Source organism: Solanum pennellii, chromosome 1 (assembly GCF_001406875.1).
Source record: "Solanum pennellii chromosome 1, SPENNV200".
Classification (NCBI taxonomy): domain Eukaryota; kingdom Viridiplantae; phylum Streptophyta; class Magnoliopsida; order Solanales; family Solanaceae; genus Solanum; species Solanum pennellii.
In genome coordinates, this window is record NC_028637.1 from 88,090,410 (window position 1) to 88,103,873 (window position 13,464).

At 34.4% G+C, this 13,464-nt stretch overlaps 2 protein-coding genes across 5 annotated transcripts; one reads left to right on the forward strand and one right to left on the reverse strand.

Moving 5' to 3' along the window:
- Positions 1-1,533: 1,533 nt before the first annotated feature.
- On the forward strand, positions 1,534-9,679 carry LOC107007869. Of its 4 annotated transcripts, none has more exons than XM_015206684.2 (5): positions 1,546-2,190; positions 2,349-3,368; positions 7,437-7,726; positions 8,771-8,974; positions 9,224-9,679. In XM_015206684.2, exons 1-5 carry the CDS (start codon positions 1,716-1,718, stop codon positions 9,353-9,355), a joined length of 2,121 nt encoding a protein of 706 aa, XP_015062170.1. In that variant the 5' UTR covers positions 1,546-1,715; the 3' UTR covers positions 9,356-9,679. The 4 variants fall into 4 exon arrangements, with proteins under 4 accessions (XP_015062172.1, XP_015062170.1, XP_015062169.1 ...); XM_015206683.2 differs by having other exon boundaries at positions 1,552-2,190; positions 7,431-7,726; XM_015206685.2 differs by having other exon boundaries at positions 1,559-2,190; positions 7,485-7,726.
- Positions 9,680-9,957: 278 nt separating this feature from the next.
- LOC107007871 (TOG array regulator of axonemal microtubules protein 1) lies at positions 9,958-11,391 on the reverse strand. Its single transcript, XM_015206687.2, has 5 exons — positions 11,095-11,391; positions 10,898-11,004; positions 10,670-10,817; positions 10,405-10,599; positions 9,958-10,326 (listed from the first exon to the last, which is right to left on the reverse strand). The coding sequence occupies exons 1-5, from the start codon at positions 11,302-11,304 to the stop codon at positions 10,096-10,098; spliced, it is 891 nt and encodes a 296-aa protein (XP_015062173.1). The 5' UTR covers positions 11,305-11,391; the 3' UTR covers positions 9,958-10,095.
- Between the last annotated feature and the right edge of the window lie 2,073 nt (positions 11,392-13,464).

Below are 13,464 nucleotides of genomic sequence, written 5' to 3' on the forward strand. Positions count from 1 at the left end.
AACATTGTTTTGAATCCAAAAAGATGTCAAAATTTATACGACGATTATCCTCAAACTACAACAGCCGCTCAAAATTTATTGTAAATGGAGACAAAACATGTGTAGGAACAATTGAGGAGGGATATATCATAAATTCTCACATCAAGATCTTCAAACTCACATCTTTATTTCCACTTTGAGACTTCTCACCCAAGAAATGAGATCTTAAATAGAGTGATTAAATTCAGAGAGGTCATCAATACTCCAAACTATGCTAAGATACACTCATTGTTCAAAACATGTAAATCAACCAAATGACATAAATAACCTCACATAATTTCTTCATTTTATTTTCTAGCACTCGTAATGTCCAAGTTCCATCTTACTTCCATTTTCATGAAACAAAATCTAAATAAAAACAATGTAAAAGGAGAAAAATCCATCAAATATAAAAGTTAACACCAAATACATTAAAGATTAAAGAACATAACTGTAAGAAGAGAGTTAATTACCTTTCAATACAAGCATCAAATATATCTTGAAAATTATGTCAAACTGTAAAAGGAGATTAAATAAATAAACTGATAATAAAAGATCCAATGAAGAAAGAGAAGAAAAAACAGAGAAAATTGGTATATTGAGAATCAAAGCCAGTGAAATCAAATATTAAAGGAGAAGGAAATGTATAGCTACTTATAATCCAATGACATTTGTTGCTAGTAAAAAGTCATAAACCTGCAAAAAAAAAAAAATTAAAATCATGAATATAGCAAATGAGATCAATATTTCAACAATCAAAAGTCATAACATTTGGCGCCATAGTTGTGTTATACATAGAATGTAGCTAACAAATTGTAAAAATGAAAAAAATGGAGATTCAATCATCACCTATTGTTTAAACAAACTATGATCTTTTAACAGACAACATGGAAAATTCAACTCATTATCTCGCTAAATGAATCGTCTGTAACTCTATCAAGCAGCTTCATTGTAGATCTACTCCATTTATTGCCTTTGAACTCCAAATAAAATTGTCTACATTTTGGAGATCAGTTTGATTCTAAAAGGCCACAATTTAAAACCTAAGGATTGATTTCTCTAATTAGTACAGAATTTAACACATGCAACAACACATATGGATCTGACGTTGAATATAAATAACTAAATTTCAAACTCAACAGAGTATAAAAGAGGAGGACCAAAGAAACTTCCTAAATACTAACCAATTGTAGTTTTAGTTGTTTGAGAAGTGAAAGTCTGTGAGAACATGAACAATAAGTATAACAAAAGAGAGATCACTCGTGCATAAGGTAAATGAACTCGTTGGAATCAAGGCTTGGTTCGTCACCGCCGTCTTCTGCCGTTAATTTCGACCAGGAGGGATAAAAGGAAGAAGTACTAATTTAATGTACCATTTAGAGTGCTTTAAGGTATAATTCTTTGATGTTGTGATAGTCCTTTGTTGTTGACTTATATATAAGAGTAAAGTAAAGTGAAGTAAAGTAAAATGTTTGCAAATGAACCTTGAAGTCATTATCTAAAATTAAAATCAAAACTTGAAATTAGGGCTCAAATGGTATGGTGAAATGCTACTATTTAAGTCAAAAAGGTTCAAATAAAGAGGGTTAAAAGAAATGCTTTGCAAATTGATTTATCCTTTAATAACAAGCATAATGCTTATATTCAAAAGAATTTGCTAATTCACCTTCGAGTTTTGAGCTTCCAACTCCACAACCATGGCGGGAGCTTGCATCACTCCTCCATGTCTCCTTCAGCCTTCTATACCTTCCACTCTCCTTTCGAGGAAACCTCTTCTTTTAGCTTCTGCCTTAACGACACCGCGCCCAAGAAAATTTGCAAAGAGGAAAAACTATCTCCGCCCCAAAATACTCAAAACCACTACTAAACCCTACATAAAACCCCAAAATGAAACAATAACTCCCCTTGAAACCCCAATCCAACACACCCATATTTCGCCTTCCGACGAAGACACTAAAGCGACGGAAAATCAAGCACTCCGGTTGTCTGAAGTTTTAGAACCCGAATCTATTGTTAATGACACTGAAGGTAACTTTTATGAAACCCCAATTCAACAATCCCACATTTTGGACTCTGACTTAGCCGATGGTGACGAGCTGAAAACGTCTGAAAAACAAGAATTCCGGATGTCGGAACTTTCAGATCCGTCTGAAGCTGGTAATGCCGTTGCAGGTACATTTTCTAACACACTATTAATGAATTTTGGGTTGTGGGAAGTTGGAGCAATTTGTTTCAGACGACTAATGTTGTTTGGGTATTCGATCAATTGATTAAAATTTGGATCCTAATCGTTATAAATTATTAAAAATGAGTTATTTATGGCACTCTAGGTACCTTTGGTAAAGGCTGGTTGCTGAAATTTGGATTATGGATAGTTGGAGCCTTTGTATTTCAAACAGTTTGTGCTGTTTGGGTATTTGGTTCAGCTGATTATAGTGGAAAAAATAAAAGTTTGGATGGTAATGGTTATAAAAATGAGGTCTTGGAGTTGGATTTGAAAGGTACAAATAAGCACAAATTGAGAATGTTTGTGAATGGGGATGGAAACCAGAGTATTGAAAATGGGGGAACTGTTTTTGTAGACAAGGCTGAAATGGAGAAGAAGATTGAGGAAATTCAACATATGGCAAGGGAGGCCAGAGAGAAGGAAAGGTTGGAGTTGAAGGGCAATGACGTTGATGAGGAGAAGGAGGAAGAAATTGAGGATAGTGATGTTAAAATGGGGATAAAAAAGGAAGTTGATGAACGGTTAATCAAGCTGAGGAAGAGATTGGGAAAGGTTGGCAACAAACAGCCTACAAATTCTGTTACTTTCCCAACTGTTGATGTTAATAAAAATGTCAGGGATGATGGTGGTATTTTGGATGAGAAAGAGCTTACTGCTTCTTTAACATTTAAAAGAAAGCAGAAATTTAGAGAGTTCACCAGTAAACCAAGTAATAAACCGAAGGGTTTTATGGCCCTTGACCATCAAAGTGTTGGTACAAATGGAGATAAAACTTTAAAAGACAACACCGAAGTGAAGAAGAATGGAAATAGAGAAGGTGGAGTCGATGTGTCGGGCGATGATGAGGTAGACCTGCTCACCCTTGATTCTCACAGAGGTGCTTCCATGAAATTTGGTGAAAACATAGAGAGTAAAGGAAACACTGAAGATGCAGAATCGGTATCACCTTTATGTGTGAAGAAATCTTCTGAAAACAATGGGAGGGGAAGAAAGGAAAGGAGTGTTAAAGTCGAAGGTGGAAAGGCTGATGTTACCAAAGCTGTCAAGAAGAACTCATTGGAGAAGAGCAGAAGGGAGAAAAAAGGAATTGCATCAGGCTTGGAGGAATCTAAGTCGGGAATTGGTAATTTTCTAAAAAATCCTTTTAGCTAGCTTTATTTTATCAAGTTCTATACATTTTACACACCTAATGTGTGTAAAGCCTTTTGATTTGCACCCTATCCTCTTCTCTTTTACAATTTACTCCCTAATCTATGTAATTTATTGCAAAACTTTACAAGAATTTGTTATGTGAGGGGTAAAATAGAAACTTACATGATTAACTAAAGAAAAAGGAACTGAAAGAGAGGGAACAAGTGTCTGAACCAAGACCAGCCAACAATGGCAATTACAAACAACAACATACCTAGTGTGATCCCACAAGTGGGTTCTAGGAAGGGTAAGATATTCGTAGAGCTTACCTCTACTTTTGTGTGGTAAGAGGTTGTTTCCGATAAAGTATAAACTGTCGGCTCGAAAGAGAAGTTATTCAAAGAGGAGTTGCAAGAAAATATGACAACAAAATATCAAAATACAAAGCAAATACAACAACAAATGATGAAATACATTGAAGAGTAAGAAACTGTACAGTTACTAAATACTACTATTAATTAGAAGGAGAGGAGATGGGGCTAGCCTTTGCATCTCCCACCTAAAGCGCGACAAAACTTGGCTACCTACTAACCTATTACCGTAATCATCGACTTCCAAACCTTTCTATCTTGGGTCATATTCCTCAGTTAGCTGGAGTTGAATATGTCATGTCAATTCGTCCATCAAGAGGATCCCCGTTGCAACCTTATCATGACCGAAAAGTATTTTGAGTCCCCTCCTGTTGTTCTTACTCGAGTCTTGGCTCCATCGTACCTATATATAATTGCCATAATGTAAGCCACAGAGGTACACCTCTAGTCTCCAAACATCTCCAGAAGACCTCCCTAGAGACTTATCATATGCCTTCGTAGGGCGATGAACACCATGTGTAAATCGCTCTTCTTGTCAATCTACTTCTCCAACAATCTTTTTACGAGATGGATGGCTTTTGTAGTTGATCGTCCTGGCATGAATCCGAATTGGTTTTCGGATAGAGATCCTTATTTCGACCACCCTCTCAAAAACTTTCATAGCATGGCTCAGTAGCTTGATACTTCTAATAGTTGTTGCAATGTTGAATATCAACTTTATACTTCATTGCTTGATATTTATATATGCAAATTAAATATTTTAAATTTTTTGTATTAATTGGCGCCTCAATTCAAAAAGACGAGGCACGCCTTTTGTCGCCTTTCGCCGTCCAAAACACTGCCTCTACCAGTTGCTCCCTCAGCTCCATGTGTACTAAAAAGCCTACTCCATTCAATTCAGTGACATTAATAATTTGCAAGTCATCTGAATGGTGGCATTTGTGATCCATAAATTAATAGTTAGCAGTTCCATTCCAGTTTCAATGAGCTCAGAGAATTAAGAATAAGATTTTTAGTTTCTCCTCATTTCATCTACTAGTTTCCAAATAGAAAGAAATACTGCAAAGAAAAAGGTACTCTAACGGAGAAATCTATATTGCAATTAATGGGGAGTATATTCAGTATAGTTGTTTGAATTGGAGAAAGTCATTACTTGACGTGTGTATGTTCTCGGCTAGTTTCTTAGATATGTCGAGTCATCAAAACATCTTATGAATGTGATTCAGAACCTTAGGCATCGTTTGGTACACTGACTAAATTATCCCGGGATTATAGTCCTTGATTGTAATCCCTGGACTAATTTATCTCACCACCCAGGTGGGATAAAATAATTCCAAGTTGGATGAGAAAGATGGAATATCCAGGATTTAGTTTGGGATTAGATTTATACTGTATTTGGTTGATAGTATAAAACTAATCTCAAACTTAATCTTGGGATATCCCACTTTATCTCTCATACCAAACGATCCCTTAGGGTACAAACTAATGGATACACGGCTCAATATCCTATTGTAATAGAGATTAAGGGATCATTTGATAGAGTGTATAAGAATAATGTTAAATAGAGTGTATTAGTAAAACTTGCATTAATAATGTTTGTATTAGTAATACTTACATTAATTATGCATAAGCTATTTCTTATGCATTGTTTGGTCTGGTGTATTGAAAATAGTATGCGTTGCATAAAAATATTTATTTACAAAGATATCCTTCACAATTATGATGGAAAAGATGTAAAAAAGATTTTGAGGGACAATGAAGTCTTAAACCACGTTAATGCATGCATTAAAGCCCCTTGCATTACTAATATCAAAAAACGCATGGTATTAGTAATACACAAATTAGGGGTCGTTTGGTAGAGTGTATAAGAATAATGCAAAATGTGGTGCATTAGTTATGCAAGCATTATTTCTTATATATTGTTTGGTTTGGTATATTAGGAATAATAAATCTTGCATAATTTCTATTAAAAAATATATGTTTACAAATATACCCTTCACACTTTATTTATTTGTACACTTCCTTTGCAACAAAGATCTTTGCTAAAACATCAAAAAAAGTTCTTTGTTAAAATATCTTTACCTCTTCATTTTCTTTTTTTTCCCCAAAAAAGAATATTAAATAGTTGTACTATTGTGACAAAAAGAATTTGTGGAAAGTTGGCAAATAATTTTTTTAATCAAATTTATTGTCACAATAGTAAAAAAAATTATTTTTTTATATTGAAATTAGATTTTTTTTTTTTAAAAAAAAAGAAGATATTTAAGAGGTCATAAAGCCTATTAAGACACCAAAAAAATAAAAGACACGTAAAAACAAATCAATATAAAAATAAAAACTTATGACAACAAAGAAAATGAAAAGGCTTCAAGGGTAGTTTTGTAATTATTTAATCTAATGCAAGTGTTAAAATGTTGTGCATTACTAATACCTAGAATTCCTTGGTATTAGTAATACACAACTTAATACACAATAGAATGTATAACTAATGCTTGCATTAGTTATACATGACATGAAAAAGTGTACCAAACAAGGTATTACTAATACACACCTGATGCATGCATTATATTTTCTAATACACTAATACACAATAGAGTGTGTTACTAATACAAGCATTTGTTATGCATGAGTTAGAAAAGTGTACCAAACAAGGTACTACTAATACATCAAGCTTGGTAGATGTATTAGAGAAAATAATGTTTGCATTAGCTTGATGTATTAGTAGTACCTTGTTTGGTACACTTTTCTAACTCATGCATAACAAATGCTTGTATTAGTAACACACTCTATTGTGTATTGAAGAGTGTATTACTAATACCACCTATTTCTATGCATTAGTAATGCAATGGGTTCTAATGCATGCATTAGCATTATTAAAGACAAATTGCCCTTAAAACTAGTTTTACATCCTTTCCACTATATTTGTGGAGGGTATTTTTGTAAACAATTTTTTTTCTAAAAAAATTATGTAATGCATAATAGTTTTAGTACACCAAACCAAACACGGTATAAAAAAATTGTATCATAACTAATGCAAGCATTACTAATACACTATATTTTGCATTATTCTTATACACTCTACCAAACGACCCCTTAGTGTATAAATAATGCAAGCATTAATTATACATAGTATGAAAAAGTACACCGAACAAGGTATTACTAATACAAAGAGTTAATGCATGCATTATATTGCTAATACACTCTACCAAACGACCCCTAAGTGTGCTTAGTTGTGTTCCTCCCGCTAATCCCCCACTTTGGATCTTTCTTCCATCTCCTTGCACTCTCTCCCACGCTCTTATTTTATTAATTTTAATTCATATATTATCCCTTCTGAAATGAACTGTACTATAGTGTTGAAAAGAAACATATAGGACGGGGGGTAAATCATTAAAAATAAAAGGGCAGGGTGCAAATTCAAACTTTGTGCACGTGTTATTGGTGCAAAATGCAAAGAACTCAGTTTTGTATGATCACATGCTATATTGCTGCCTAAGGTTTGTTTTCTATTATTTACCTTCTGAATTTGTAGTTTATATTATTAAGTCTTTACATCTTGCACCTATTGAATGCCTGTTGAAAACCAATTTGAGCAATTTGGGAACCAGTATTTTGTCTTCTGTTGCACTAGTTCCTGCAATCAATAAGCGATGCATTTTGATGTAGCACTGTTCATTTTTTAGCTACAGATATTTCGGTAGATAGAAATAATGGGAGCAGTTTGTTTGAACCTGTAGACTCAAAAGAATTAAGCAATCAGGAGACTGCAACAATTTCAAATACTTTGGTTGAAGTTATGGAATCGGGAGAATCAAGCCATATAAAGAGTACAACAATGATGAACAGACGCAAGAACTCAAATAGAAACGGAACTTCAAATATGAAGGAAGTTAAGGACCAAAAAGTAGTGAATCCGAAGGAGGGTATGAAATCAGGAAATGATACTGACTTTTGGTGGTTCAGTCTTCCTTATGTTCTTGTATGTATATGGGATTTATGTCCACTTCCTACTTGTTTGTTTTCGACAGCTTGCATTCCTACTATACATGTTTTCTTTTGTGGCTGTTTTACTTTCTGATAGCATCTACGCATGTAGTTCTAACTTCTATGTTTTATAGCAAACTTGGTGCTGTCAAAAGGAAAAAAATGATTCAGCCCTGCTTATGTACACAAAAGATGACGAGTCCAAGGAAGAAGCTAATATATGGAACTGAAATCAAGACTAATGTTATTGCAGTTAACTTGAACTAGGGATCATTGCCTTGTCATTATTTTTATAAAGAGAGTCATTGTCTTATCATGTGAGAAATATTAGTCAGATTTTATATAACTTTGTGCTAGAACTGTTTATCCAGCCATTTGTGTTTTCCTTGCAAATTGCATCACTGTACCCTTCTCTTCGGTTGTTGCTCTCCTATAAAATGTTTTTGTTTATACTTCATGGATATCCCTTGCTGAGACACTTGATTATCTATGCTGAGATTAGAAAGCCTTTTAGTTGGGTATTGCTGGCATCTGGTTGATTAAGTACCAGTCATTTAGGTTAGCAACATAGGTATTTTGGCAAATGTCTTGTGTGATTCATTGACCTTATATTGGATATTCACAACAATATTTATATAATAACGGGTTATTGTGTGATTAGAAAGCCTTTTAGTTGGGTATTGCTGACATCTGGTTGTTTAAGTACCAGTCATTTAGGTTAGCAACATAGGTATTTTGGCAAATGTCTTGTGTGATTCATTGACCTTATATTGGATATTCACAACAATATTTATATATTAACGGGTTATTGTGTGGACACATCTTAATCCTCCAATGTCACAATGGATATGTATTTGCTTAACTTTCCTATCTGATTCCATTTTTTGGAAACAACCTCTCTACCTACCTCCACGAGGTAATGGAAAAGTCTGCGTACATTTTACCTTCCCCAAACCCCACTTGTGGGATTTCACTGGGCATGTTGTTGTTGTTGGCTCTAGCTTCATGCTCCTGTCACTAAGTGTGTTGTTCTATGCAGGCTATACGCATGCGGAGAGGTCATGATGATGAAGGACCAGAAGGATTATTTACCTTAAAAAGTAGCTCTCAAGTGAATGGTAGCTTATCTCATACAGTCGCCTTTGAAGATCGTGGTGATGCCACCAATTTTTGTTATCTCTTACAGTCCTTCTTTGAAGACTTGGGAGACTTCAGTGCTGAAATTGTTCCTTTACCAGTTAAAGTAAGAATATTAAGCTAGCATTGAATATATCTACATCATTTCCTCGCGGTGCATAAAGTATTCTATTCCACTGCATTTAGAGGGCCTTACTAACTTTTTGATGATAAGAGCCCTACTAACCTTTCGAAGACTATTAACACTGTTGAGAGTGACACTCAAGAAAAGTTTGTTAATTTGTGTATTACTGAATTCTTCAACTTATGCATGTAACCATGGAATTTTTTATGCGGACCATTCACTTATTTTCAGGAACTCAGTGAGGCAGCTAGATCACATACTATGAAGGTAATTGTGGTGAAGAAAGGGAAACTGAAGCTTTATGCTGGACAACCATTAGCTGATGCTGAGATGGCTTTGCGCTCATTGGTTGAACAGGAATGAAGGGTAGAAAAATAGACCTTTTTCGCGGAAGAAATTCTGGGGATACCTTCTATGGTAATGAGAAATTGAACCCGGCTGAAACCTTGGTTGCACCAGATACTAGAATGAGGGATCAACATATTCTAAAGAGCATTTTTGTCTATAGGTTTTGCTGCACTTGCAAGATCTGATAGGATTTTCTTTTCTTTTTACAAGCCCCCCCACCCCCTTTTTTTTGGTCTATTTATGAGGCTTCAAGAATTCATGCAAAATGTGCATCAATATACCACACATTGTGTATGTACATTTTGTTGAGGTTATACCATTTTATTTTATTTTTTTGCATTGTTGGGTGATAAGAACATAGCAGTTCCCTTTTCCAAGTGGTTTTTCCAATAACCTGTGTGGGTCTCGTTTGGTTGGGAACTAGTTATAACTTATCCCACCATTTATATGGAATAACTTATCCCATCACTATGCTATAAATAATGGGATAAGTTATCCCAACTACGTTAACCAAACAAGAGATCTATTAGGACTACTTATTCTTATTCCTCACACCAAACGAGCTATGACAGCAAGCATTGTGAAACATATGTGGTCTTTTCTTGAGCTCGAGAAGATGATAAAACGAGAGCCTATTTTTTATTTTTAGAAACATAACAATATAGTTAGTTACCCAGGAAAGGTTACATGTAAAAGATAACAATGAAGACTGACTAAACAAGAGCCTTTTACTGCTAAAAACTTGAATGAGTCTACTAGGAGGAGACAACTTTAACTATGGCTTGTGCATGAATAGCTGGAAGATTAGACTGGCAAAAGTCTTGCCACGCCTCTTGTTTCTGCTCTTCATCCTTGGTTAATGCCTCGTATACCGAAACCACGATACTTCTAGCTGCTTCTCTTGCCTCTGGGAGTCTATCATTGAGCAAATTTACAGCCATTTGAACCAACGAAACGAATCCAAACTCCTTCATCCTATCCAGTTCCTAACAACAGAAATGATACTCATTAAGTTTGTGCTATCAAAACGCTACCATGATAGAGAAATATGTACAACAACCAACCATCTTAGAAACACAATGGGATATTGAGATCGCAGCTTTTGCTCTGATTCTCATGTTGGAATGTTTGACATAAGTATGAAGTTTATGAAACAAAGGAAGAGGAGTCATAGACTCCACCATTGCCTTGAGTGTCTTATCTGCTTCTTCGCAGACAAACTTTTTATCTTGAGAAGCTTTCAGCAATAGCTGCAAAATCTGTTTAAAAAACTGCATATTAACCACTGCACAAGAACGTTAAACACAACTCGTTAAACACTATACTTACCACATTATCAAATGCATCAGAAGTAGATGATTCAAATAACTCATCACCGAAGGCTTTAAAGATATCAGCTGAAGCCATGACAGAAGTCTTGCAGAGAGCACTTCGCGGGTTTTTCATCGATTTAACTATCACTAGTAAAACTTCGTCCCTACAATTAGAAAAACCGCGAAAAATAAATAAATCCCTAAATCAAACAAAAACAGAACAATTCAAAGAGATGAAACTTACAGAATTGGCAACAAGAGAGCAGAGTGAAACAGAGCAAATCGCCTCGTGTCGTTCAGTGAGCGACAAATTTCCAACCAATCTTTAGATTCCAACCCTCCAACAAGTCCCTGAAATTCACAAAATCCATCAAAATGGTTATTAAAAAACTTTATAATTTTTTTAATAAAGGAAGAAATTAATAGAACTCAGCCACATACATGGATTTTGCTATCTGGGTCATCAATGGCTTCAAGATTCTCAGATGGTACGTAATCAACCGCTGCGTCTCCTGGTGGTAAAGGGGCTTTGTTTTCGTCATTGACAACACAATCAGTCTGTTTCTGATTCTGGGTTACGACAACTTTTGCTTGCTTTTTGGGTCTTTCGATCGCGATTGGGAGAGCGTTATCGAGAGATCTGAGTGCCATTTGAATTCAGATTTTCACACTTTTTTTCTGATTTTTTGGAGGAGATGAGAGTGATTTATGAAAATAAAAAGGAAAATTTGGCAACGGTCAGTTTTGAATTTTTGAAAATGAAAATGATAATGAAAGAGGGACTTTTGTAACGGTCACTTTTTTTGGGGAAATGTGACAAGGAATCCTAAATTAAAAAAGTGAAGGGGGAAACTATATAATATAAAAGATTTTCCTTTTATTTTTTAAACCATTTTAAGTAATATATTGATAGTTATCATTAACAAATATTTTTGCAAATTAAAAAAAAAACATAATACATTTCTTCTATTCTCAGAGTTCAATACCTATTTCTTTTTGATAATATTTATGAAAATATTAGTAATATATGCTTGTGTTTGCAAAAGTGACTTGGAATTTGGAAATATTAATTATGGTGGAGGATGGAAATTAATCAAAATAAATAATTGCATGATCAAATAATATAGTAGTATCTTAAAAAGCGGCAAAGTAGTCCGTTCATGACTATTTTTAATTAGTAATTAATAATATTTAAGTTAACGAGAATTGTTAAAAAGAGATAGTTGTAATATTAAAAAATAGTAAGAGTTAGTGAAATGAAGTCAAAACCTCAAGAGAGGTCTCTAAAACTAACAAACAATCAAAAAATTTAACAAACGAACACGCCCCATCCGGTAGATTGTAAAATTAAGGGGAAAAGGTCAAAAATACCCCCCCCCCAAATTTGATTTATTATTTAAATTTACTCTCGCCGTTAAAATAAAGTTAATTTTACCCCTCCTCTAACTAAATTCACCAAATTTACCCCTCATTAGACGGATTGATCCAAATTAACCCGAATTTGTTTTTAAAAACCCTATTCCTTGCTTTAACCCAATAACCGGACTCTATTTTAAATAACTCGACCCATTCTTTCAAATCTTCTATACCCATTTACCCATTCTCTCAAATCTCTATTTATTTTAAAATTATATTTGTATTAATAAATTAAAAATACTTATTTTTTTTAAAAAAAAATTCCTTAGTAAGAAATGCATAGTTCTGCTAATCTGCATCATTAGAATGAGACAGTATTCTTTGCGTAAATGTTTACTTAATAAGAAAGCTAAACCATCTCTTTCCACTAATAAGTTATTGGTAGTATCAGTGCACAATCAAAAGCGTAGAAGCAAAAAAGACTCCATAGAATTCATTTCCGAACATATAATCACTTGATAGACACGAAGATAGATAGATACTAGAGTTTATTTTTTGGATCACCATCTTAGCAGATTTTGTCATCCATAGAGTTCCCAAGTTCCATCACCTTCGGGGCCTTCAAATCTCCCGACTATTGAGTGGCAGTCTATTGCCTTTTTTAAATGGAGATTTGGGAGTATAGGTAAATGGGTATAGAAGATTTGGGAGAATGGGTAAATGGGTATAGGAGATTTGGGAGTATGGGGTCGGGTTATTTTAAACGGGGTCGGGTTATTGGGTTAAAATAAAGAATAGGATTTAAAAAAAAAATTCGGGTCAATCTGGGTCAATTCGTCTAACGAGGGGTAAATTTGGTGAATTTAGTAACGAAAGGAATAAAATTAACTTTATTTTAACGGCAAGGGTAAATTTAAACAATAAATCAAAATTGGGGGATATTTTTTATCCTTTTCCCTAAAATTAGAGGTGTTTTTGATACAAAGGAAAATGACTTTTCGGAAAATAAATGATTTTTTACTTATTTTCTTGTTTTTGCATTAGTTTATAATCTAAATAACTACGTAGCGGAGGGGGGGGGGGTACAGGGGATACGGAGGTAGTAGTGAAGATGAGATGTGTTGGAGGATGAAAAAGACACCATCTCTAAATGATTGTCTGGCACAGCAGTCACAAGCAAGATTCTAAAGCGTTTATGGAAACAAATGACAACAAAGGGCAGGCATGCCTCATCGTTCGGTTTAGAGAGCACTTTTTCATTGAGAGTTCCTCGTTTCTTTTCATGTGAATTCCCGAGTGGCGAACTCAAAATTAGTGTGGAATTGTCAATCACAGACTTCTTGTGGCATTCACTTGCCACATGAGCTTCTGCAGTTTCAGAGCATGGACATGGACCATGTTCATAGGCTTGCACAGTTTTAAGGCAAGAAACATAGATAAATAAAGAAGCATGAA

Bases quoted from the DNA above. Each gene is read 5' to 3' on its own strand.
- LOC107007869 (XM_015206683.2), top strand. From the start codon at position 1,716: ATGGCGGGAGCTTGCATCACTCCTCCATGTCTCCTTCAGCCTTCTATA. The intron at 2,191-2,348 runs GTACATTTTCTA...ATGGCACTCTAG, and splicing joins AGCTGGTAATGCCGTTGCAG to GTACCTTTGGTAAAGGCTGG. The intron at 7,727-8,770 runs GTATGTATATGG...TGTTCTATGCAG, and splicing joins TCAGTCTTCCTTATGTTCTT to GCTATACGCATGCGGAGAGG.
- LOC107007871 (XM_015206687.2), bottom strand. From the start codon at position 11,304: ATGGCACTCAGATCTCTCGATAACGCTCTCCCAATCGCGATCGAAAGA. The intron at 10,600-10,669 runs GTAAGTATAGTG...TTTTTTAAACAG, and splicing joins CTGATGCATTTGATAATGTG to ATTTTGCAGCTATTGCTGAA. The intron at 10,327-10,404 runs GTTGGTTGTTGT...TTCTGTTGTTAG, and splicing joins CCCATTGTGTTTCTAAGATG to GAACTGGATAGGATGAAGGA.